The 26,150-nt window shown below is 40.9% G+C and overlaps 1 protein-coding gene across 3 annotated transcripts; it reads left to right on the forward strand.

Moving 5' to 3' along the window:
• Positions 1-2,435: 2,435 nt before the first annotated feature.
• LOC117475183 (nardilysin-like) lies at positions 2,436-26,150 on the forward strand. 3 transcript variants are annotated; one of them, XM_034121448.1, is made up of 32 exons: positions 2,436-2,490; positions 3,146-3,312; positions 3,813-4,047; positions 7,197-7,278; positions 8,027-8,180; positions 9,335-9,408; positions 9,561-9,656; positions 9,850-9,972; positions 11,981-12,038; positions 12,736-12,809; positions 13,193-13,262; positions 13,506-13,583; positions 15,107-15,227; positions 16,524-16,582; positions 16,972-17,026; positions 17,133-17,237; positions 17,651-17,774; positions 18,101-18,187; positions 19,726-19,845; positions 19,998-20,049; positions 20,462-20,612; positions 21,458-21,585; positions 21,768-21,930; positions 22,132-22,163; positions 22,446-22,584; positions 22,692-22,739; positions 22,819-22,871; positions 23,668-23,751; positions 23,993-24,083; positions 24,337-24,453; positions 24,891-24,980; positions 25,084-26,150. In XM_034121448.1, exons 2-32 carry the CDS (start codon positions 3,146-3,148, stop codon positions 25,306-25,308), a joined length of 3,255 nt encoding a protein of 1,084 aa, XP_033977339.1. In that variant the 5' UTR covers positions 2,436-2,490; the 3' UTR covers positions 25,309-26,150. The 3 variants fall into 3 exon arrangements, with proteins under 3 accessions (XP_033977339.1, XP_033977265.1, XP_033977385.1); XM_034121374.1 differs by having other exon boundaries at positions 2,444-2,490; positions 3,111-3,312; XM_034121494.1 differs by lacking the exon at positions 2,436-2,490 and adding an exon at positions 3,016-3,033.

The raw sequence follows: 26,150 nt of genomic DNA on the forward strand, positions 1-26,150 counted from the left end.
ATGGGGGAGGAGGATGGCCAGGAGGGCAGGTGGTTCTGTCATTAGCTGCAGATTAAAGCAGAGGGCAACTCCAGAGGACTCACCTCTGATTCACACAGTGGTACTGCAGGCAAGGACAAGCCTCCCGGGAGACATGAAACATACACACACATGTGTAACACTTGCTCAAAAGTAGTGATTCACAGGATTACCCAGAGGCTCATGAACACACACGAAAACACACACAAGCATAGCCATACAACACCCCCTCCTCATTTAGCATACACACAAGATACGCCGTGACTCACAAGAACATGCTGACTCCCACACACATGCCACATACAAAGAGCCAAGCAACATCGACATGCACACACACACACATGCACATCGTTGTGCTCATTAATCAAATCCCCGGTTTTAATTAGGATTCAAATCAGTTGCTGTGGGAACCTTGCCCCCTTGGAATCGTAAGGTAAAGACTCGATGCCGCTGCTTCTAAAGTCTCTCTCGGAAGCTGACTTGAAGGGGACAAATTCATAATACCTACAATGATTCAGCTGGCTGCATTCTACATTGCATTTTCACACAGACACATTTTTTTTTCTAGAGAAGCCTTAAGGTGCATGATCTGAACTTCAATTTGAGCTCAGTCATAAAGAGGGGCACAAAAGTGGAAAAAAAAGGTGGAATTACGACAGCTCATGTAGCAACCGCGACAATTCCATGTACATTACCATGAAAATACCATGTTTGTTGGCATTAAAGGGGCCCTTCATGGTTCGCAGGGGATGGCCAATCGATCACTAACACGAGTCTGCCATTGTGCTCTGAAAGTTTTCACGTGGTGAGGCATGTAAAAGCACTTTCACACAGTTCTAATAGACTGCTTATCTTTGCTTTTTACCGCAGCCAGGCAATTTCAGCCGAGCAAACGACTCTGCACTCACACCAGGGCTGCTGCTACAGTACACCGGGTGCAAGAACTTTGCTCTGAAAACGTCATTCAAAGTGTTCTCACAAGGGCTCCATTAGAGATCAATAGGATATATTTGTGAGAATCAGCCCAGTACTTTCATTTTCTGTCTGACTCCTCTAGAGCAAGTCTAGGAATCAATATGCTAACATTTCTGTTAATTTGAATCAGACTGAGGAAATATTTATTCAGTGACTAATCAAGCTCTATTTTAAGCAGTGTGGAGGTTTTAGTGATAACGGTGTTTCATCTTGCATGTTGATAGATCTACCATTAGCTTATACAGAATGCGCTCAAAGCTCCAACTGTAGTGGAAGCATGCCGCCTTCATTCGTCCCGAGAGCCTTAAAAGCAGGTGAAGCCTGGACTTGATGAATTAAAGGAGGGGAGGATGCCAAGTTAAAGCCATTAGGATACGGGAACTCAGGCGGGTGTCTGGCTAGCCGGTTGTCATGGCTGCGGTGTTTATCACCTCTTTCTGCCGACAGAAGCCCAGGGGAAAATCAGATTGGCTTCAGACAGAGAGAGTTGGTGAGTGAGGGGGAGGACATATTGGCACAGCAGAGGGGTGAAATGCCAACACGCTGCAGAGCTGAGGAAGGGCACTGGACAAATGTCAATGTGGCTTATTCATGATAAGATTTCAACCATTTGACTATGATTTAAGGTTTGAGGGTTTACTGACATTTTCAGATGATCATTTATCAAATTCAGCAAACCTTATCTAGTTTTTGTTTACTTACCTTCGGTTTAGCCACTTCTCTGTGCCTAAACTCAATTGTCATCTCTGTTTAAAGAACCTACTGTTTTCTCTGCAGTCCCCCTCCCAACCATTTTTCAACACCTGTCTTACTTTGATGTCTCAGGGGACCACTTTGAGTAAGGGCATTTTTAAATTTCAAATACCAAATTCTGTGGAAGAAATGCAGATTGTTAGCCATTTCAAAAAATACTTGGAAGCATTTAAAATTCTCAAAATATAAGTGGTAACATTTGCCCAACATCCCTCGTGGCCTATGTATGCCACCTAGCGGACCCTAAACCAATTATCCCAGCGTGTTGCCTCGTACAGGTGCACGCGGAGAGGTGGGGGGTACAATCCATTCAGTAGGCCCACTGTGGCTGCCATGTGGCTAGCTGACAAGACAATTCACATCCAATCCACTTCTGACCTCCTATACTGGCTAAGGAGATGAGGGGGGAAATTACATTTACCGGCTATGACAAGTGGTCGGTTAAACATTCTCAATCTAGCAGTCATAATCATAAACAGATGGCTAGCAGCTGCTGGTAACATCAAGGTGGCTACTTGTCGCTGCCGCTATTTGTCTGTTTCTCTGCAGCTATCACAAATTAACCACTCCTGACTGGCCTGCGCGCACGTGTTAGCACCGAAACCACGCCCCATTGAGCTTAGAACCAATTGGAGAGAAGCTTACTGAAGCTCCGAATCCTCTCAGCCAATCAGAGCGTGCCTTGTTGAGGAGACACTAGTATTCACATATACAGAGGCCCTTATGCTGTAAACAGGAGCGAAGGTATGGATATATTGTTGTCTCACCGGCTTCATGAAGTAGTTATTAAAGTTTCAGTTCGGCTTGCCTTGAAACAGACTGTTAACATAACGTGTTAAAGGCTATTTTAAAGAATATGTGTACGAGTTTGTTTGCACTAAGTTGTTTGGTTAGCCTGTACTGTAGCAAGCATTACTCTTTCTCTGTATGTATAGGATACTTCGTGGCAGTTTTTACTATGCTTCGTGTTGGTTTTGTTTTGCTGTGTTGAGTCTTGCTGTGCATATTAGAGGTTCAGCATTAGGTTGGGCTGGTCTGCCTGGCTGGTTTTTTAGCTGACAATAAGCTGAATAGGGCGAAACCACCAGACAGCCTGTGTGAATAGCTGTATTGTGGGCGCTGGCTGCTGTGTGAGTGAACAGTCTAGTTTCAAACCTATAGGCCTCTTCCACAGAGGGGTCCTGGTTAATCTGTGTTATTTCGGTCCCAGTGGTTTCTGAGCTTTCATTTTGACGATACTCATCCGTCGGGGAGGCTTTTCATCATAGCTCTGTTCAGGCTGACACGGTGTGTTTCCGTGCTGAGGAGAAAATTACCGGTGAAAGCGACCTGTCCTGTTGTTTATGGTCGCGCATTGCTGTCAGCCCGCAGTGCCAAATTCTCATCTTCTGTGCTGAAGATGCCGCAGACAAAGAAATCCAGAATCACCCCAGGCTCGGTCCAAAGTGGAGCCGATGCAGAGCAGGTGTCCCGGGAGGAGTGCCAGGCTGCAGGGGACGGAGGAGGAGAGGACAATGATGGAGACAGCGAGATCATCAAGTCCCCCAGTGACCCCAAACAGTACAGGTAAAGCAACTTAAAATCATACTACATGTGGCTATCCTCCTGAGTATTATTCATTTTACTTTATCACTGCTAAATGATTATCTCCTCGATTCTGTACTTTATCCTCCCTCACTGTTAGTAATATGATTAACATGCAATGATGCACATGCCAGGCTCAAATGTTCTCATTTTCATTAATGTAAAAGAAAATGACCCAGATCCACTAACCCAGATCTAAAAATTATGTCTTGCCTCTTATCCAGCTAGATCCGTACAGTATTATTGTAGTTTGATGGGATGATTTCATGCTATGAGCACAGGCCAGTGCCTCAGGCCTCTGTGGGCCATTCACAGAGAAATGTACTGTGGAAAATCATAGTAGAAGGATATGAGATTCAGTCTGCAAAAAGCCATCTGATTTAACAGACTCTTCAGAATAAGTAAAAACAATAAATGCTGTAACACTCGTGAAATAAACACTTTTTTTATTGCTCTGTATGCTTTGAACTTTCTCCCTACAGATATATTGTGCTAGACAATGGCCTGCGAGCTTTGCTCATCTCAGACTACAGCAACCAAGCACCGTCCGAAGGCGACGACTCAGATGAGGAAGACGAAGAAGAAGAGGAGGACGATGAATCTGGAGATGAAATGGAGGAAGAGTTTGAGGAGGAAGACGGTGACGAGGAGGGGGGCAGTGATGGAGAAGAGGATGGCGATGAGGGGAAGAAGAAGAAAAGAAGTTCAGAGAAGCAGGTATGAAGTGTTTAATGTAAAACTCTTATTTTTGTCGGTTCTGTTGAATGGATATCCTTTCACTACTGTGCCTAAAACATCCATGCATACAGGGCTTCAGCTTCTTAAAGGATATGTTTTTCTCATTGTGGAAAAAAGCCATGAAAAAGAACAAAACAATTCATTTGTTAGTTTTATGTCAATACTCATTTCCTGCCCCGTCTGTAACCATGGGTGTCGCAGCCATTATATGAGGGTGGGACAAGTCCCCCCCACTTTTTCAAATGATTAGTTTAGACCCCCCCACTTTTACTATGCGGAAAGTCCGTGAATCGGTCTATCCACTCGCCGCATTTTGTAGAGCGCTGTGTCAGTGCTTCACTATCAAATGAAATCCATTCCACTTGCTTATTGAGAGAATGCCCAAATCAATGAAACTCCGTACCATGTTTTCACTGCTACTTTGTACCAAGGCAGATTCTCACATAGCGCGCGCATGTTCAAGGAGTGTTGTCATAGTTGGACAGCTCAGATCTGTTGTATGAAGCGATGCCGGTAGCGGAGGTAAGGCACACACACCAAATGTTCAGGAAATGGTTAATACAGCGAAAATCAAAGCTGACGATCTCTTGGTTTGATATGTTTTCTCCCCCAGACAACATGGACATAAGAACATTTTTTTCAAAGAAGAGGAAAGTAAGTCATCAGCTGGTAGCAGTTAATCAGTTAACAGTGATGGCGGCGTCTCACTTCTGGAGAGGAGTTTCGTCTTTATGTCATGATAGAGAGATACAAATACTGAATAGTTTAGATGAGAAAAGGCATCGAAATGCCAGGTTACTAGTATTTATCATGTAAACAGGGAACATGAATAACCCGATCTCTCTGTGCTCATGTAAACACCATATCCCCAATATGATCATAACTGGGATAATACTCATGAACGGCTTACTGATGTCCATGTAGAGACGCAGTCAGTGTAATTACTGGAGCCTCAGTTCGATAAGAGATTATTTTCTGAGTTCTTTAATTTAGGTTCTCTCTCAAAATGGTAATGTGCATTATGTTTTAATTGTACTTCTTATCATTCAGAAGCTTTTTGTGTGTGTTTATGTTTTACTGAGTGCTTATAGGCTATTTCCATCCCAGTATTCAGTTAACTATTTATTTTCTGTGCACATTACATAGACTAGCTAATATTCTACCTACTGCTTGGGACTGAGTCTTCAAAATGTCCAATGTCACAGACTGGGACTTACTTTAGAGTCAGTTGTATTTACATTCAGTATGACTTGTTATGATTCAATGTGAAAGAGTATACTGCTCAATAAATAAGTATCACTTCACCACCTCTCTTGACATCTAGGCACTTGAGAGTGAGTCAGAGTCAGAGGCAGAATACAGGGACAGTGGAGAGAGGTCCATTGCTGAGGTGAGTGATGAAAGGGAAATGACAGTTGAGAGTAAATTGTGATGTGGACTCTCATCCCAGGATTTTAAGGAAATCAGTGGGGATCTTGAACAGGAAACATTTCAGTCAAGGGGCATCATATGACCAATATAGACAGAAGAGCAACATTTATTTGAACATTTAAGTCAATGATACCATTCCTAGGTGAACTTAACATCCGTATGGAGTCAGATCAGTCTCAATATTAATAAATGCTCACAGAAGGATTCACAAATGTATTTTGCGATTTATATATAAATGACTCTCCACAACAATATCTCTCAATGCACTCTCAAATATTTATTGTTGTATATAAATGTACAAAAAATGGGCATTTAAACTGCTTTTTATTCATTCAAAGACAGCTCTGAATTAATAATCAAATATGTTTCCTTTCTTTACTACTGGATGAAATTACAAAATGTACCCATCATTTTCCTCATGCTAGTATAGCCACATAAAAGTATCAAACCACCTGTTAAAATGCACCAGAATACAGGAAATCTATTTTTTTTTTCACCCCCCGTTAAAAATGTCCCCCCCCACATTCAGGATGCTTCCTACGCCCATGTCTGTAACCCTCAGCTGTATTCCCAATCGTTCCTCTAAATCTTTAAAAACCAGTCACGAGTATAAAGTTTCATCATGAAACAAGGCCAATAGTTCTTTGAAAAGCCTGGGCACTTTATTTTTTAACCAACATTAATAAAAAGTGGCTTACATAGTGCATTTATTAGAGACTATTTTTAGACACAAATTTGATGTGAATATTCACAGCAGCATAAGGGTGCATGTTAACCTGGTGCGCCAGATGGTTCGCTACACAGAACCATCTGAGAAGCCGTCATTGAAAACTGTTTAAAAAGGGTCAAGCACTTTCAAAAACTACTTGGCAGGTGATCGAATGAACCATCTGTCCATCAGCTTGTAGAGTGAAAACATCTTGCTCATAGAGTAAAGGCTTTCGTGTCGTTCTTTGCTCTTCTTTCAACAAATATATACTCACTAGTTATGATATAACTGATGCTGTTGCAACATCTACGCAGACCTCTTTAGGAGCCAGCATTGATGTTTTAAACAGTCGACTTTCCGTGTCGTCACATCAAAGCACAGCTCCTCACAGGACGCTGACATGAACCCCTTACTTAAAACCTGGATATATCCAGTCTCTGATAGTGTTACGTTATTATGAGAGTGCTCTCATACTTGTTTGATTCTGAAATTGTATATATTTATATAAATATATATGTGTGTGTGTGTGTCCGCATCTGTAGCCTGTTATTGTCTCATTATACCGCACTGTGAATGAATTAAAAGTAAATATATAAGTCATCATGAACACATCTGTCCATCAGACAGAGGGCTGCTGTGCCTCCTGTCATCATTAATGGACGTCTCTTTAATATGACCGCTCAGAGGAGAGGAGTACTCATTTCTCTAACCGCCTGCTGCTTCCCCTCCTCTCTCCTCGGTTCCCCTTCTCGGCTCCTCCGCTCGCATCTCCTGTGGGCGGGACTAAGACACGAGGATAGGAGTCGAGGAGGGGAATCTCAGAAATGAGATACAGCCCATGTCTTTTTGACTGTTTTTAATTCACAACAAAGGGGTTTGGTACAGAGAAATAAGCTATATCAGGCTTTATAATCACCAGACTTAGGCTTTGAGTTCAGTGCCAGACTCAAACATGACTCTATATCCTGTGTGTGTTTGTGTGTGTCAGTCTGCAGCAGCTCTGTGTGTTGGAGTGGGAAGCTTCAGCGACCCAAATGACCTCCCTGGCCTCGCTCACTTTCTGGAACACAGTAAGTAATCAACCAAGGACGGTTTAAAAAAAAGGAAATTCTGATTAATGTTTTGTATCACATTTCAAGTGAAGTCCTTTGTCTTCTTTTTAATATCTCAAAATCACAAATCAAAATGGGCCTCACTCTGTACAACATAAAACTCAGCATATTCTAAGCCGCTTTCGATATGGACAAGAAAAAAACTCTCCTTTTTGATGTGGGCGGAAAAAGGAAACCTCAGGGAAAGCGACCATATTTAATGCATTCCAGGAGTTGTTTTGTTATTTTAAATTATTCAGTTTACCCTCTTTTCCTTAACCTGATTTGTCTGCTTCTACTTCAGTTAATAATTTCTCACATTTCCCAGCAAACCCTTCACCACGCAACCTAAATTAGGTTAGGAAAGGAGTTATTCCTTTTTAAATGCAAAATATCCTTTGGGTTGCATTCCAGTCTACTGACAGTGGAGAAATTGTTGTATCTGTCGTCTCTTCTGATGCATTTGTTGACTATTCATCCTAAATGTTTTATTTAATAAAGCATTGGTCATTCTTTAATGGACTGTCATCAAAACTGTCACCAAATGGGAAATCAAATTCACCGTGGGATATATATAATGCAACACTGTTTGTTTGGCCAGCCTTCCACATAAATAAGAAAACCACAAATGCGAGGCACATCACGGAGGAGCTTTGGTGGATTTCTTTGTTTTATTTACAACTGTTATCTTCCCTCCCCCCTACTGTTTTTTTTCGTTGTGTCCAAGTGGTGTTCATGGGCAGTGAGAAGTACCCCTCCGAGAACGGCTTTGATGCTTTCCTGAAGAAGCACGGTGGGAGCGACAACGCCTCCACCGACTGCGAGAGGACCATCTTCCAGTTTGACGTCCAGAGGAAAAGCTTCAAAGAGGCTCTTGACAGGTGAGGGAGGTTTAGAGTTTTTATTATCTTCCGCGCAGTTGATCTTCAGAAGTGGACTCCTGGAGAACCGTCCGGTGATTTTCAGATAAACCAAATACACAGGAGACTCAAACAGGGGAGAAAGTAAACTCCAAAGAACATGTTAAAACTGTTATTGCAAAAAGAGATAGCTTTCTCAAACTTTATGACGAAACCCTTCCTGGTAAAGTTGTACTTGCAGAGAAAACACACTTACCAGTTTTTAAGTCTTTTGGACAATGAAAGACCTGCTTATCATTATTCCATCCTGCTGGGACATGTCTCCATGCTTTAATGTTCAAAAAGCTCTTTATTTGTCTCATACTGCCTGTGCTGCAGCACCTCTTTTCACCCTCTGTCTGAAACCAGAGCCTAGTCTGCTCTTGATTGGTTAGCAGGTCGGCTCTGTTGTGATTGGTCAAAAGCTTAGAGATTGCCCTTATCCTTATTATGTACAATTCGCTAGACAATAGAAGCCTGAGTATTACATATTGATGTCACTAAGTAACGGAAGTTAGGGAGGGGGGAGGGAGTGTGTGGGAGAGAACCTCCCTCTGGAGGAACTTTGGGATTTTAGCCTTTGCAGACCATTTATATGCACAAAAACCTATATAACATACTACAGGCAAGAGAACCCCCCCCCCCCCCCCCCCCCAAAAAAACTTAATAGAGCCCCTTTAAACGGCTGATTTCATGATTGACAGCCCAATAAAATGACAGTAAGCTAATTATGTGTGAGCATGTATGAGAGGAATAGCTGGCAGGATGAAGGACAAACTAACTACAAGCGTAAAAATGCGAAATAATATTCTATTTGATTGAACTTTTACTAGAGCTAAATGAGATATCTGTTACTTTGCTGTGCTAAATTGATGCTGTAACGTTTCCAATACCTATACAATATGTGTTATCTGTGGCAAATCTGCTGAAAACATGTCTCAGAATCTGATGAATCGCAGGATATGGTGTAACACGGACTCCTGATGTGACAAACAATACAAGCTCAATCAGCCGCGCAGCATCCTGGTGTTGTCTTTATCTGTCGGCATCTGATTGCCTCAGTCTGACCTGTGTCCTTTATCTCTGGCCTGCATGAGGCCTCTGATTATGTCCTCTCTGTGCTTTCCCCTTCTTAGGTGGGCTCAGTTCTTCATCTGCCCTCTGATGATCCGAGACGCCATCGACAGGGAGGTGGAGGCCGTGGACAGCGGTGAGTCCTGGTGTCTGAAATGTTCACCTTTTTTTGTATTTGGAGTACATCTTTTCATCATCTGCATAGCTGAGTTCTCCTCTCGCAGCTCTTCACGCACATCACCGTCTTTCTGTCTCAAATGTGTCTGCTTCTCTCCTTCACCCTGTCAGAGTACCAGCTGGCTAAGCCGTCAGACTCCCACAGGAAGGAGATGCTGTTCGGCAGTTTGGCCAAACCTGGACACCCTATGGGCAAATTCTGCTGGGGTGAGTTGGTAAACACAACTACTGGGACACACAATACACACAGGGCCTCTTTGGGGTATGTTCAGCAATAGCAAACAGGAGTTCTAAGACTGACGCCAAGTTCCCTTTTCTTGCTGATATCCCAGCATTTGTAAACAGTTTTTTTATACAGTGTTTTAACGTTGAATTGATTGCTTACTTTTGACAACATCAGGGAATGCCCAGACGCTGAAGCAGGAGCCAAAGGAGAAGAAGATCAATGTCTATAAGCGGCTGCGTGCCTTCTGGAAGAAACACTACTCTGCCCACTACATGACTCTGGCTGTGCAGTCAAAAGGTCAGGAAAATCCATTACATTTATTATACGTGTAGAAGAAGCCTTATTCGAAGACTGACAGAAATTGAAATTGTTTTTTTAATAATTCCATACAAGTAATGAGTTAATTGAAAAAGCAATCTGTAGATTAATGGACAATTAAAACAGTAATTACTCGCAGCTCTAATAAGGATTCGTCCATGTTCAGCCGACTGTGGTTAATCATTCCTGAATTAACTCAAATTGCGATATTTCTCAGAAACATAGTCAGAGACAGAACATCTAACACGTGTCTTCAGCCTTCACAGAAAATATCACACGGATAATTAACTACTGCAGGCAACTAAAGCGATGACTAGTGTTGACATTTATGCCGAGAAAAATTCCTCCTCACTACACAGCTGACTTATTTGCCTTCTTGTGTATTCCGATTGGGACCTTCTGTGCTATTTAAAATCCGTCTTCAGCTCACAAATCTCAAATGATATAAAGGTGTTATTGTAATTAGACCACCACCATTTTATTTGTAGGTAATAAGGAAGTATGAAAACTGATCAAATTACAACTTGACACAAGGTTTAACTACAATCAGCGAAATTTGAAAGGAACTGCCACCTTATACAGCATTTACTGACTTAGGTTACTCTCAGGCATTGCACCCAGCTGTAAACAACAGATATTATTATCTTTTGTGAAGTGGATACAGCAAACACTGCTTTTTTTCAAATTAAGTGGACAAATCCGACTATTTTGGTCGCCACTTGCTCCTGAGGCAACGATCTTCCTCTTTAGCTGCTAATTGCTCCATTAAATTCACCAGCAGGGCGCTAACTTTGTCTTTCTGCCGTTCGATGCTAGGCAGGTACTGTACAACGTGTTTTTCTTTTATTCTGGCACAGCCACGGCTGGAGAAAGTCCTGATTAGAACAGTGAGACTGCAGCCAAACGGTGAAGTTGCCAGCCGTAAAGCAAAAACAATGAACTGGAAGACGCTAACACACTCTCTAGTGCTGAGGGGAACTGCATTATTCTCTGTATGAGAAATTACTTTCACATAACCCAGTCATTTGTTCCATTGTTGATATAGAAATAGTGATTTTTTAGCAGCTTTAAGTTATTATTCCTTTAAGGGTTCAGCCCTTGTATCTAATGAACGAGGCAGAAAAACTCCTTGAGCAATGCAAGAGCAGCCGCTGTATCATTTACAGAGCAGCCAAACAAACTGGGCTGAAAAGACTCATTGCGTCGCATTGTTTTATTAAAAAATAAAGTCAATAATTGGCCTTTTCCCATCACGCTGTGAGCTTTCGATCACGATCTGAACTCGTGCTGCGCGCAGGGCGGGAGTGTTTTTCCTGGAGCAAAGAGTGTTTGCACAAAGAGCAGAGATCATTTGTTCAAAACATAATCTTGCATGAGACAGATCCAAACGACATATTGATACGGCTGCTGATACTGTTAGTATCGATAGCCCTACTGTAGGAGAGTGCTCGGTAAACAGGGAGGCTTTTATCAATCAGAAAAACATGCATGCATCTTCCTATTAATCCCTTGGTGTGTCATTTGAGTCCCACGCAGGATGGAGGGACTGTACCAGTTACAATTAAACAGCTATATTGAATAACATATTTTTAAATATATTGGATTACATGATGTTTTGTAATGCATTGAATGGTTGACTATAAGTAGTATCCTAATGTATGTCAATAAAAGACTGCTTTTTCTTCCAAATTGAGTTGTTTTTAAATATATGTAAAAGTATTTTACTACTTTCTTCATTAGGTATGTAAAAAAACACCACTAAAAAAGTGTATTATCAAGTACATTAAAGTTTATACCACAGAAAGTGGTGGCCTCTCATCACTCCGTTGACCACGACAGATAATAGTTGGAAAAATAATTGTGCCTTCGTAAATGAAGTCAATGCTTTTGAAACAAACACACTGCATTGAGCTCTGCATTTCAGTCAGAATTATTGAGATGCACTTGAACTCCAATTTAATACTCCTTCACTGGCTCTGTCCTTTAGAGAAGCTGGACACTCTGGAGAAGTGGGTGAGAGAGATCTTCAGCAAGGTGCCAAACAAGTGAGTATAGGAGAAGAGGCTCTCAAGTCAGCGTGATGATGAGCGGCTGCTGTGATGTAGATTGAGTCTGAAAATCCTTTGAGACTTAGCTCAAATTTAAATGTCAAGCCCTTCTCCGTCTCTCTCCCAGCTTCACCTCATTTCCCCCCCCCCCAGCATCATACACCTGAAGGGTATAATTTCTCCCTAGAGTTTAATAATTTAGTTTTTCTCAGAGAAATCCACTTCTGTGCGCTTTATGAGTCACTGTCTGTGGCAGGTTATCTTTCCAGAGAATTCCCATGCATATCACGGTGCTGTGAAACCGTTTCACCTGTTTGGGTTGATAACATTTCTCTTATCTATGCTATATATTTAAGCAATAACTCTTTTAAATGAATGCAATTTATCACGCTCAAAACAAATGAGAAGTTAACACTCAGGAGCAGAAGCAAGGTGCTTTTTATGTAAGTGATAATTGCGAACAGTTTTTAACTAAACGTTTTGAATTATCTCTGGCTCTTATCTATACAAATAATTGGTGTAATTACCAAAGTGCTCTCTGTTGGTTTAAAAAAATAATAATACAAGAAATCCGATTTTTACTGTCATGAAAAAGCATTATGGTGGGTTAAGACATATTAAGTGACATATTGGTGTTGTTTAATTGTGTAATTTACTGTTTCTGCTTTCTATAACTCTGCTTTTGTGTTTACAGTGCTTTGTCCAAGCCAGATTTCTCTGATATGCCTGATCCTTTCGACACAGCAGCCTTTAACAAGCTCTACAGAGGTACTGAGCAATCCTGTTTTCCATCTATTCTTATTTTTTCCGACTTGTCTCGGTTCTTGTGCCCTTTTCTCTTTGAAATAATTGAGAACTTGACCTCTAGCCGTGCTGTCATGTTTGTTTTTGTTGTCTGCCTATCTATGTGGAAAATTAATATAGACAATGCTTTTAAAGAGAAGGAATTTGACCTCTAAAAACCCTTTAAATGGAGCAAACATTGGCTGAATGTGTGAACACTTGCAAACTAATTAAATGCTGCAGATTTTGTTTTACTTGAGGCTACAAGGTTGAGGAAATACAACGATCGAAATACAACCGAGCAGTAATATATAGTAAGCAGAAGTTGAGTTATCCTTAAATCATGCTATTTATCTGTGTGTTTGCAGTCGTCCCAGTCAGGAAAGTCCATGCTTTGAATATCACCTGGGCGCTCCCCCCTCAGGAGAAACACTACAGGTGAGCCACATACTGTACATTTATAATATACAGTGCATGGCACATTAATGAAACATGCCTTACTTTTAATGCATTGCATCAACGGTTTGTTTCTCTTTCCTTTCAATGTCTTCTTTCTCCAGAGTGCAGCCTCTTCATACTGTATAATCAGAATTAGACCAGCCATACTCTGCTCTGTTTGTAGGAGTGCATCAATGTGTTTTGTTTCTCCTTTTCATGTTATTCTTCCCCCCTTCTTTTCAGAGTGAAGCCTCTCCACTACATCTCTTGGCTGATTGGCCATGAAGGCACAGGAAGCATCCTCTCAGTGCTCAGGAAGAAGTGAGTGTTATTGCCTCTGTCTGTTTGTTTTGCTGATTTGAGGGCACTCCAAAAACCCAATTAAAAGGTCTTCAATTTGCCGGGTATACATGACACTGGCTTTTCTGAGCTCCGAGTGCTCGAGCCCAATCTTCAAAGCATACACTCTGCCAGCCCACTCCACAATGCGATTCATACATCCTCCTCTCTGGATGTGGATGTACGAGAGCATTTCAGCCTCTTGCTGCTAAGTGGGAAAGTGATGCGACAAACCCCTCTGTAGTCCCACAACACCACGATCTCACCCAACGCTGCCTTCACCAATCGGCACCACTTGGAGAGTTTGATGGAATATTCCTATTTACCGTGTGTGCTCTTTGCAATTGTTGATAAATGACAACCTTGAAACTTGAGTGTACTCGCTGTGAATTCCCAGGCGCGCCAAACTGCGGAGGCAGTAGAGACGCTGGTTTTATTGAGTTCAGATAATCATAACGCTGAGGGCAGAGAGGCTAGACTAAAACTGGGCCATTGTTGTACCCTGCAGTAACGTTTTGGGGAAAGGTCTGCCCTTATGCAGTATATGTCCATTACACACACTATTTGCTGCACTACGGAACAGATGCCTAAAAGTAGTAGTATACTGTATATGATTATTATACTGTATTCATGATGTGAGAGGAGATACATTCTGAGATTTGGGATAGTGTAATACCATAAATGTTGTCTTTACCTGGTTTTGAAGGTTGCGTTACAGTAAAGTGATCACATTTTCAGAATAGCTATATAATTACTCTACCCGCTTGGTCATTAAATCAACATTACTGATGATTATTTTTTGAATTCTCATTGTTTAAATCACGTGAAAGCATCAATGAACAACCCTAAAATACTGTCAAAATAAAACTATAGAGATATTTGCTGAGAAGATTTTGTACACAAAGATTTTCTTCATACTGCCATAAGATTTAAGGCCAATACCAGTGTTTCTGCAGGATGGGGTGAATTTATATTATATAAATGTTTACTATATAGCACTGGTTTAAGTTCATTTCAGTGCAGTCAGTGTGAAACTTTCAGAGATCAGAACTGCCTTGGTTTGATCCATTGCAGTCAACATCATTTCTGCTTGTTTGGTAATGCAGTGCAGCTGTTAAAGTGCACCATCAAACCACTACAACATGTCTTTATGCAGATGAAAGCAGACATGATGTGACGAACAACCCAGCTCTAAAACATCTCAAACCCCTGCACGTTGTTTCTCATCCCTTTTTTTTTTAAATAACACAAACACATAACAGAATGATGTGTGCGTTCTTCATTCTGGGATTCGTAAAGCGACGCTGAGTGCCTCCGTGGGACCACAAAAGTGTTTGTTAAATTGTCTGCCATCTAGAAACATCAAGTGCCATATTTTCTACTTACTGGCCTCCTGCACATATTTCAACTCCTAATGTGCATTCTCTTTCCAGTTGATGGTCGTCAATAACTTATTTACTGGCAGTAAATACGCGTTTCTGTAATTAAATGCTGTGTGTCTGTAGGTGCTGGGCTCTGGATTTATATGGAGGAAACAGTGAAACAGGCTTCGACCAAAACACCACCTACTCCATCTTCTCCATCTCCATCACTCTCACTGATGAAGGTTTCCAAAACTTCTACGAGGTAAAGAAAAATGGCTTTTTTACCCCTCTTTTTTATTATTTGTTCGCCCTTTGGAGACATGGAAACACTTTGACTCTGAACAGCTAACAGTTTACACATTAATCTTCAGCCAATATCCCCACCACGGCCCCTCGTAGACCACCACACACACATAGACTGTGCAATAATACTGCCTGTGAATATAAAACTTTGCAATATACCCTCAAGCAATTTAAGCTTTAACGGTACCAACTACTTCTATAATTGTATATGGACACTTTAAAACATATATAAATACATACTGCTACTACTACTACTACTAAAATAGGCCTACTTTGTTATTTCTTAGTATGCAGGTCTATTCTCTTGACTTTATCTGCACTATACTTCCGTTGGTGAAAAAACGTAAATGTTCCCGTTGCAGGACAAATGAAGGAATCCCGATTCTGATATTGTATAATCCAAACCATTTGTCGTCAGATCAAAGTGAATCAGTTCTTCATCAGTTCTTCATCAGTTCTTCATCAGTTCTTCATCAGTTCAACAGACACTGGTCTCAGTATAAGTTGCATGTACGAACAGACCCAGCTGTTTGTTCCGTTTTTCATTTATACAACAGGTAATCTAAGGGGAGCCATCTGTGTTATCAGTTGCTATGACAATGCATGTGTTAAACAGGCAGTCACCTCTCATCCAATAGGAGCAAGGTTGTCTGATAAAAAAAATAAAAATAAACACACTCGCATTGATGACGGCTGAATACACGCTGCTTCAGCCTTGAGGATGCTGTTTACTTTTTTTCTAAAGCACTTTAAAGAAATAGCCCTGATTCACTTAATTGCCAGGAGTTGTATGAAAAGATTGATACCACTCGCATGTCTGTATAATTACAGTTGTCTTTACTCGGTGACATCCACTCATCCATAGCAATTATTTTGACATGCGTCTCTTCCTCTATTCTCTGCTGACAAACAGAGACCTGTTGTTCACAGTTAATAATGACTCTTTATTCACAAAGGTAGAGGTGACATTCTCATTTACATGTTTGAATCTCTAAAAGGGGGCAAATAGACACATTACTTTCTATTTAGTATTATATGTGGACACCTTGTTCAGTGTAATTGTCCCAGCTTATTCTAATGACTGTAATCAAAAAGTCTTACAACAAGTTTGGCAACTATCGGTGTTATCTTTGTGGTTTTTCAAAATGCAACAATACGTTTCACTTAACCTCCATTATCATGGGGAAAAAGAGGAATTTTATAAACAAAATAATGAATTCAAACTAAACGATATTCTTATTTCTGTGTGTAACAGGTGACTCACCTGGTGTTCCAGTACCTGAAGATGCTGCAGACACTCGGACCACAGCAAAGGCATTTACACACACACACACACACACACACAGCCACACACACACACAGCCACACACACACACACACACACACACACACACACACACACACACACAGCCACACACACACAGCCACACACACACACACACAGCCACAACCCAATAAAGATGCATCTGTACAGAAAAACAGCTTTTACTCAAAATAAACGTTTAGGTAGGACGTAGTTAATACTGCATTATACCAGACAGGTTTATGTGCTTGATGAGTTTGGTTTGTTTGCTCTTTTAAATAATATATAGCTTTATTATTATTATTATTATTGTGTTGCTTTAAGCAGTATTGATGTGGTAACGTCTGAGCTCCTGTCTGGGAGGCGTGAAGGTAATATTTCTGTTTGTTCATGCGTTCAGAATATATGAGGAGATTCAGAAGATTGAAGCCAACGAGTTTCACTACCAGGAGCAGGTAAGAATCCAAACATCATGTGCTGCTGTATTTGAAGACGGTTGGACAAACAGCTATTTAGTGAAGGGTTTTTCTTTACCAGTGACAATGATCTCCTCTTTGTCAGAATGACCCTATAGAGTACGTCGAGGACATCTGTGAGAACTTGCAGGTGTTCCCTAAAGAGGACTTCCTGACCGGAGATCAGTTGATGTTCGAGTACGACCCGACAGTAAGTAGTTCAGCGAGTGAATCATTTCTGGGTTTTATTCTTAAATAGTCCTTATTTTGGAGTAGACTTTTTATGAAAAGCTTCACTCAAATGGAAAAAATAGTATATTTTCTTTTTGATATGTTAATGATTTCTGAGCTAAAATTCTTTGTAAGCGAAAAAATCTTTTCTAGAGTTGTCAGTCTTTTATCAGTGAATTTTACTTTGCATCAAACGTCACTGTCAGAAGTTAATTTGCATATTTCTCTGAGAAGAGAAGACGGTAACTTCTTAAGTTTTGGGTGCTTCTTATGGTGATTGACAGCTAAAATTGTTTTCACATAAACATGTCATTTGAAAACAGTTCAACTTTTTCCTGGAAAGTTAACTTTACCTGTGTGTTTGTGTGTGTGTGTGTGTGTGTGTGTGTGCAGGTGATCAGTGCAGCGTTGTCCCTCCTCAACCCTGAGAAAGCCAACCTGATGCTGCTGTCCCCAGAACATGAGGGCCAGTGTCCCCTCCGGGAGAAGTGGTTTGGCACTCAATACAGCGTGGAGGGTGTGTTTCTGTGTGTGTGTGTGTGTGCGTGTGTGTTTGTCTACTGTCAGTGTAACAGCTCCTTCCCACAACGTAGGCATTCAGTGAATACATTGTCTTTTTCCCCTTGTGTGGTGATATTCAGGCCAGCCGGCAGCAGAAATGCCAACATTTATCTCTGTCTTTTAGCTGGCGAACAATAGTGTTGGGACAGCGCTTCAATAAATAAATAAAAACCAATATTTCATTTGAGTTGGAATCAAATGTTAAGGTCACTCAATTCCAAACATGAATGTGAACTTCATATAATATTTTTTATTGTATTATTTTTCCCTTCGCACACACAGACGTCCAGCAGGAGTGGATGGATCGGTGGACCGGAAACCTGGAGCTCAGCAGTGAACTCTCACTTCCTGTCGAAAACAAGTTCATCGGTGGGTGATCAACTCTCTGCACTACGGGGGGGGGGGGGGAGGAGAGAGTTGGTTGTTGTGCCCCAAAACTGCTGTAAATATCTGAAAAAGTGTCCAATTAGATGATCATGAAGAAGAAGTGATACTGCAGTTTGTGCTTTTGCTCGCCCAACACACACACACATATTCAAACACACACCTTGAGCCCCCTATCGAAGCCTCACGGATCCTTCTTAGGACATTGTACCACCAACACTATCACCTCATTTTATTGTACATTACATTTTTTATTTTTAATACAACTGATATTTGAATGGACCCTAAGCGAGTGGAAGAGCAAACCACTCAGCACTTTTATTATGATAACCATTAGTCACTTTAAGAGGCAATTTCCTTCTTTTTGTTTATGAATTGTTTGTTGTTCTGTGTATGGTGAGTGTTGTTTTATTTGCCAGTGCCAAAGACACATTTTATGTAAATGTAGTGGAGTCAAATCTGAAAGAAATAAGAAGATATAGTCACCAAACTTGGAAGAACATCTCTGCTTTTAACCCATCCTAGTACCAGGAGAACACATTTCACTGTGTGTGCTGTGTGCTCTGCATGTGTGACCATTTAAAGTGGACCTATCATGCTATATTATAATAATATAGTGTAGGACCATACCTATACAAGGCATATTTATACTTTTTTTTTTCAAAATACCAAACAGATCATGCATTTTAGCCATGCCTCATTTCGCTCAATTTGCACTTTTTTAGCTCTGTTTTTGCAAGGGCTGATTCTGTGAGAACAGCACCACCTACAGGCCTGGCATATGTACTACAGCGTCTCCAGCGCTTTCGAACAATGGCCGTGGCTGTCTCCTCCTGATTGGTGGAGTTGGCCCAATAGCCGTAGCGCCACCGTCCTGACGTCAGGACAGTGTTCAAATCTGGATCAGTTTTGATCAGATCCGTTGCAGCCCCTTTTTTAGAGATTTGGGTATGGAGGAAAATAGAGAGGGTTGTGTTTTCTGACACTTGGTGAGTTCCCTGGAACACCGGGGACACATATTCATGTATAAAAGATGTACAAAAGTGCATTTTGCATGATAGGTCCCCTTTTTAAAGAGGGTGTCATCCCTCCGATTCTCTCTCTATTTGGTCAATATATTCTGTCATGGTGAACTTGCTGTTCCTCATGTAATTTAAATCCAGTCTGTAGAGACACGTTATATTTTAGGGGTCATCATTTCAGCTCAAACAAGGCACCTTTGGTCAAATCCTGGCCAAAAATGTAAGAGCTGATATATTTTGGCATTGTGCTCTGTTTCTACATTTTGTAAGGCCACGGCACATTGCCAATTCTGATCAAATGTGGAGAAATTATGCGTGTTCACTTATTAGCCCCAGGGTTACTGAATCATTTATTGATGTGGGGACATCGTTTTACAGTTTTGACATCCAGCTGCATGTTTATCCCAAAGTGGACGTGTTGAATTGTTGAACTCACACATTATTTATGAGACTTCACCGAGCTAGATTATGATGCTTTATTGTTTATGTGCATTTGTACAGCCACTGACTTCACCCTGAAGCCGCCTGACCGCCCAAGCACTGAGTTTCCTGTCCGGATAGCCGAGAGCGACAGGGGCTGCCTGTGGTACAAGAAGGACGACAAATTCAAAATCCCTAAAGGTGAGATGTGTGTGAGTGTGTGAGTGTGTGTGTGTGAGTGTGAGTGTGTGGGTGTGAGTGTGTGTGTGTGCATCATTTAGCATGCAAGATGTTCCCGCACAGACTCTGATATCATTAGAGAGGTTTTGACACTTCTTTTTTCCCTGCTGCAGCATACATCAGATTCCACCTAATCTCTCCTGTAATCCAGCAATCTGCCAAGAAGTAAGTTCAGACTCAAATATGGCCTTGTAAAAGTAGTTTGTTTTTTGCTGTAACACTAATTAACACCTCTTTCTTTTCTGCCATCGTCTGTTCTCTCTTTCTCTGCTCCTTATTTAAATCCCCTTCTTCTTTCTGTGGCTTCGTTCTTCTTTTCATTTCTCTATTGCATTTCTTCTACACTCTTGCTTATATCCTTCCCCTTTCTTTCCTTCCTTCGCTCCTGTTTGTGTTGCCTTTCCTCTTGATTCCCCTGCATTTCATCCTGCTCACCTACTCTACCTTTCACTCCCTTGCTATATTTCCCTTTCCCAATATCTTTTTCCATTTCTCCTTCCTCCTAATTACCCAAATGTTGCTCCATCTCTTCTCTCTCTTCTCGCTCCATCCTCACCCCTGTCCTCCCTCCCTCCAGTGTGGTGTTGTTTGACCTGCTGGTGAACATCCTCGGTCACAAACTAGCCGAGCTGGCTTATGAGGCTGAAGTGGCGCAGCTGGAGTATAAACTGTCGTGCGGCGAACACGGCCTGGTCATCAAGGTTAAAGGATTTAACCACAAACTGCCTGTGAGTGAATGCAACTGGACACACACACACACACACACACACACACATACACATACACATACACATACACATACACATACACACACGCACACACACAGATATTTAAATACAACCAGACACTGAAACTGTCTTTCTGGCAGTGTACTGTATTTTTAAGTTTTAAATTGTGCAATAGATATACTATTTGATAGTATTATATATCCTTTGTGTGTACTAGATCCAGACTACTAGTCCATATGTATAATAAAAAATCGTATTTTTCCATATGAACGACTTTCCTTGCCGTGTACTTGTTGGCTGCATGTTTATAACTTATTGTAGGTGGGTAAATTAGCTATTTTATGCATCTTTTTTATAAAGCATAATTCAAGTGTCTCTAAAAGTGTCTTTTTAGATCATCTTAACAGACAAAGATAGTCATAATTTGCCTTTAATTAATACAATTGTGCATGTAGGATATTCTCCCTCTGATATGTTACACGCTGACAGACATTAGTTGGTAGTTTATTGGCTTTATGGGTTTCCATACAACTTTAAAGGAAAGGTTTACCTTCTTTGGAGTTATGCTTTCTTGCTTTAAGTTGAATGAGAAGATTGATACTTTTCTCAAACATAAAACGACTATCAATCTTTCAATTCATCTTTCTTTTCAATCTTGGCTGGAAACCGAATAAATGTATTTTCAAAAACTTGAACTATTCTTCCCAATACTTATACAAAGATGTATTTCCAGCTACTCTAAATCCACTTTTCAGCAACAGTTAGTCAGCTTGCACACAGAGGTGTTTGTATCGTTGTCACGCACTATGATAAAGATGCTGATTCTTCATTTGTTCTGTCTTCAGCTGCTGTTCCACCTGATCATTGACCACCTGGCTGATTTCTCCGCTGCCCCTGATGTCTTCAGCATGTACATGGAGCAGCTCAAGAAAGCCTACTTCAACATCCTCATTAAACCGGAGAAGCTCGGCAAGTGAGTTGTTTACCTTCTGTCTACTGACATTTCAAGTTTACCGTGGGACTCAATTTCAAGTCTATGATGCCTTCTAGTGGTGAATCGTGTGACGGACCTGAATGGTAAAAAGCTCCTGCCTGTGTCCTCTTTTCCCCCCCTCTCTCTCTCTCCCTCACTCCTCCCCCTCTCGTCTTCCTCAGAGATGTGCGTTTGCTGATCTTAGAAAACTCTCGCTGGTCCATGGTGGAGAAGTATCAGGCTCTCACAGCCGGTCTCACCATCGAAGAGCTGATGGAGTTCAGCCGTAGTTTAAAATCGGAGCTGTACGTCGAGGGACTGGTGCAGGGCAACTTTAACAGCACTGTGAGTGGATGGCACACACACAAGTAGATTGATTAACAACAACAATACGCTGATTAGCTAACAAATTGGTTAATGTCCATCTCTGTACGTGCATCAATTGTTTGTGAGTGTGCTCCACATTGTTCTCATGGTCTCTGATTCCTTCACCTCACGCTCTTATCTCTCGCCTGTTCATTATCCTTTATTGTGTTTTCTCCACAGGAGTCGGAGCAGTTCCTGCAGTATGTCACAGAGTAAGGCGGCTATTACACTGAAAGCACTCCCTAATGAAAACACCAATACTATACAATCACATGGATTTGTTTGCCGCCACACACAGTCATTTTCATTAGCTTCGGTTGTTCACTCTATGAATCCCCTCTAAACTTATGCGTTATCCTCCATTGACTTTCTTCAAACGTCTGTCCTCCTTTCTTTCTTTCTCTCCACCTCCTTTTCTTTTCTCTTTCTCTTTCCCCTCTTCATCATCATCCCTCGCTCCCCTTTTGTTCTCCTTTTTTTATTTTCCCTGTCAGTAAGCTGCAGTTCTCCAAGCTGCCAGCGGAGGTGCCGGTGATGTTCAGAGTGGTGGAGCTCCCGATGAAGCAGCACATCTGTAAGGTCAAATCTCTCAATAAGGGAGACGCCAACTCTGAGATCACCGTTTACTACCAGGTACGAACACATCCTGCCGTTCAATGATCCTTCATGTCTTTCACTCTCTTCAACATGCTCTCATTTGTTTAACACACTTGTTTATTTATTTATTCTTTTTGATCTAGTCTGGCCTCAAGCACCTGAGGGAGCACACGCTGATGGAGCTGCTGGTGGTGCGTTTATTTTTCTACATCCATGTGTTTTTTTCACTGTCGTTCCTCCGAGCTTCTCTGAGTTGTTGTTCTCTTTCAGATGCACATGGAGGAGCCCTGCTTTGACTTCCTCAGGACCAAAGAGACTCTCGGGTGAGGGTGGTTATGTTTTAAACAAAGCTTTGCCTCTTTTTAAGAACTGTAATTATATATTGATACGTTTATACTTTCTGTTAAATATTATTTATAACTTTTAAGAAATCTTTACAATGTTTTACTATACAGTACGTTGCCTCACCAGTACATGTCAATAGTTTTAACTGTTCATTTTGTTCATTTGCTTTTATTTGTGTCTTTTTAAAAGAATAATTATATCATTTTATATCTTTTTACTTTTCATATCTGTCTTTTTATGTCTTTTGTGAAACACATTGTGCTTAATCATTCATGTTGCATATGTTGTTCAAGGCAAGAGTACAAAACGTATACAGCAATTGTAATTCTCATAACTTTGTACATTTGTATTTAACCATTTCATGGTTTTATCAATTCTTTTAAAAGTGCTATTTATTTATTTTTGCAAATTGAAGACCTTTTAGTTATTTTGTGGCTGAATGTCTTTGCCTTTTTAAGGGACGTTTATTTATTAATACAACATTATAATTATTATGAAGGTTCCGAGAAAAACAAACCTCATCTTGTTGAAGGCGGTTCTTAGCTGATATAGTTAAATTGGGACAACGCTATTTACATTCAACACATTTCAAACGGTATCTTCTAATGGTTTAAATGTCGACTACCTGCTAGAGAAAGTCAGGTGGGACTTATCTTTTGGAAAATAATTCAAATAAACTGCCTGGTTTGTTATTTTGATCCGTCTCTGATCCGTTTTCGTGTTTCTCAACACCTTTTTATTTGTTTCCGTCTCCTTTGATGCCTCCCTCTGTAGGTACCATGTCTACCCGACCTGCAGGAACACCTCAGGTGTTCTGGGTTTCTCTGTCACCGTGGAAACACAAGCCACAAAGTTCAAGTGAGTCTGCAACACAATCGTAACCTTTCATTTGCCCGAAGGCAAGATAAGATTTATCTTAACCGCATTTCCCAAAACCAAGGTATAATTGATCTTACTGTTCGCCCAAACCCAAGCTACAATCCATCTCTCTGGTCCTGGAAGGAGAGCAGCGGTGGATCTGATGAACGACTAAAGGAATCAAACGCACCCTATAGTGTATTATATATATCTCTTACCTCTCGTGAACTCTTTTTCTCAGTACGGAGCTGGTGGAGTCAAAGATTGAAGAGTTTCTGGTTTCATTTGGGGAGTTGCTCGATGCGCTGACTGAGGAGGCCTTTAAAACGCAGGTGTGTGTGTATTCATTATGAGTTTATTGCTCCTTTTTATCATGCAGAAGCAGAAAGGTAGAGACAATCATAGTCAAAGTTTGAGAAATGACAAAAGTGTATTTACAAGTTACCTTGGTGATGTAATAACACATTTCTTTAACACGTTAAACCCACTTGTACTTGCTGTTGCACTTTAAATGTTCAAATAATTGTGGAAGTCAAAAGAGTAAGTAAAAACTGTAATATTGTGTGTGTGGCATGTTTTGTACAGGTGACTGCTTTAGTGAAGCTGAAGGAGTGTGAGGACACACACCTCGGGGAGGAAGTGGACAGGAACTGGGCCGAGGTGGTTACACAGCAGTTTGTCTTTGATAGGCTCAACAGAGAGGTGAGAACCACACACACACACACACACAGCTCAGAGAACTGATGCTCAACGCAGGATAATCAGATTTTTCTATAGATACAAAGTTGGGAATAATTGTTTTAGTCCCTAATCTTGCCGAAGTAAACAAAAGTAACTATTTTAAACTAATTTTACAAATGTTTTTGATTGAATTATTATTATTTTATACAAATTATCGCGGTTTTCCATAATTTTTTATATTATTTGTGTGATTATACAATAGTTTGTCTATTCTAATCTTCATTTATAACAAGATAAAGAGACTGAAAGGTGGGGGTGAAGAGTCCTCACTATGAAGGTCTCCTGGCACAAACATTTTATTCACTGTTGATTTAATGTTGGCGTTTTTACCTTTTTAAATGAAAGGCACTTGTCATTCAGTCCAAGTGTTTGATCCATTGGTGTTTCTGTGTGTTTAGATCGAGGCTCTGAAGCAGATGACCAGGGTGGAGCTGGTGTCCTGGTTCAAAGAACATCGAGGGGAAACTAGCCGCAAGCTCAGCGTGCATGTAAGCAAAACCTTTGATTTGTATGAGGAGAGAGAGATGTGATTTCTATTCTATTTTTGGGGTAAATGTCACCAAACATTAAATGTGTCCCTGTCTCCTAAAGGTGGTGGGATTTGGTGCTGAAGAGAACGATTCGGATGGTGGTGGTAAGAAACAAGAGGGAAAGAAGGGCAAAGAGGATGATGTGAGTGGCTCTACGTACGGCGAGGTGTCGAAGGTCACCTTCCTTCCTGCCTCGCCCAAGATGGCGGGTATGGCTGCCATCATGGACATCCCTGCTTTCACCGCAGGCCTGCCTCTCTTCCCCTACCACAAGATACTGGAATAAACTCTGCTCGGACTGTGAGACAGACAGATGGCTGGGCTTCGCCACGTTCAGAGACTTATTAGTGATGCAGACACTTAATATGTGGAGGTGAAAGAAGGTTGAAACTCTGGACCGGGACTCTGGAGCCCAGCTGTAGTTTTTACCCACACTGTGTTTAGGCAAAAAGCCAAGAAGTGATGATGGTTTTCTTTTAGCTAAGTAATAATCTATTCTGCTTTCTCAAACTCAATTATTTTATATCCTAAGACACCGAGAGTGTGTAGGGGCACTCTATCTATTTCTCCATCCCACTCTGACGGAAAATCTTTTCAATAAAATTTTCATTTATTCGGTTCTCTGAGCTCTGCTGCCATTACAACTCAGAATCCCTGTCTTAACCGCTGTTTGTGTAGAATTCCTGACTGAGTCTAATACCCTTTTTAAAAAGACAAATCAACTGTGAAACTGCAGAAATGCTGAGTCCTCTGAACTCCAGACGTGTGTGTGTTTGAGTGATCGTGTGCTGGATTTCAAGCTCTGCTGTGCCCTGCTGTTATAAGCTGACCTGGATCATGCCATGGTATAAAAACTGCAAAGAGAATAAATCAATGAGTGATGAGTGAATGAATACATTAACGTGCTCACTACAGAAAACACTTGAATCTATCAAGCAGAAAAAGTACACTGAAACTTGTGTAAAGACTCATTTTAATTGAATCATTTTCTGTATCGATGCAACAATGCGAGGAATTCATCAACACTGTTTTGACATTTTGTATATTCACTTTTCTCTAATTGCCAGTTTATTTGACACTTCTGCAATTTTTTTTATGCAAATCTCATTAAACATCATCACATATTGA

Source organism: Trematomus bernacchii, unplaced genomic scaffold (assembly GCF_902827165.1).
Source record: "Trematomus bernacchii unplaced genomic scaffold, fTreBer1.1, whole genome shotgun sequence".
In the NCBI taxonomy this organism is placed as follows: Eukaryota; Metazoa; Chordata; class Actinopteri; order Perciformes; family Nototheniidae; genus Trematomus; species Trematomus bernacchii.

Bases quoted from the DNA above. Each gene is read 5' to 3' on its own strand.
- LOC117475183 (XM_034121448.1), top strand. From the start codon at position 3,146: ATGCCGCAGACAAAGAAATCCAGAATCACCCCAGGCTCGGTCCAAAGT. The intron at 8,181-9,334 runs GTGAGGGAGGTT...TCCCCTTCTTAG, and splicing joins TTCAAAGAGGCTCTTGACAG to GTGGGCTCAGTTCTTCATCT. The intron at 20,050-20,461 runs GTAAGTTCAGAC...CCCTCCCTCCAG, and splicing joins ATCCAGCAATCTGCCAAGAA to TGTGGTGTTGTTTGACCTGC.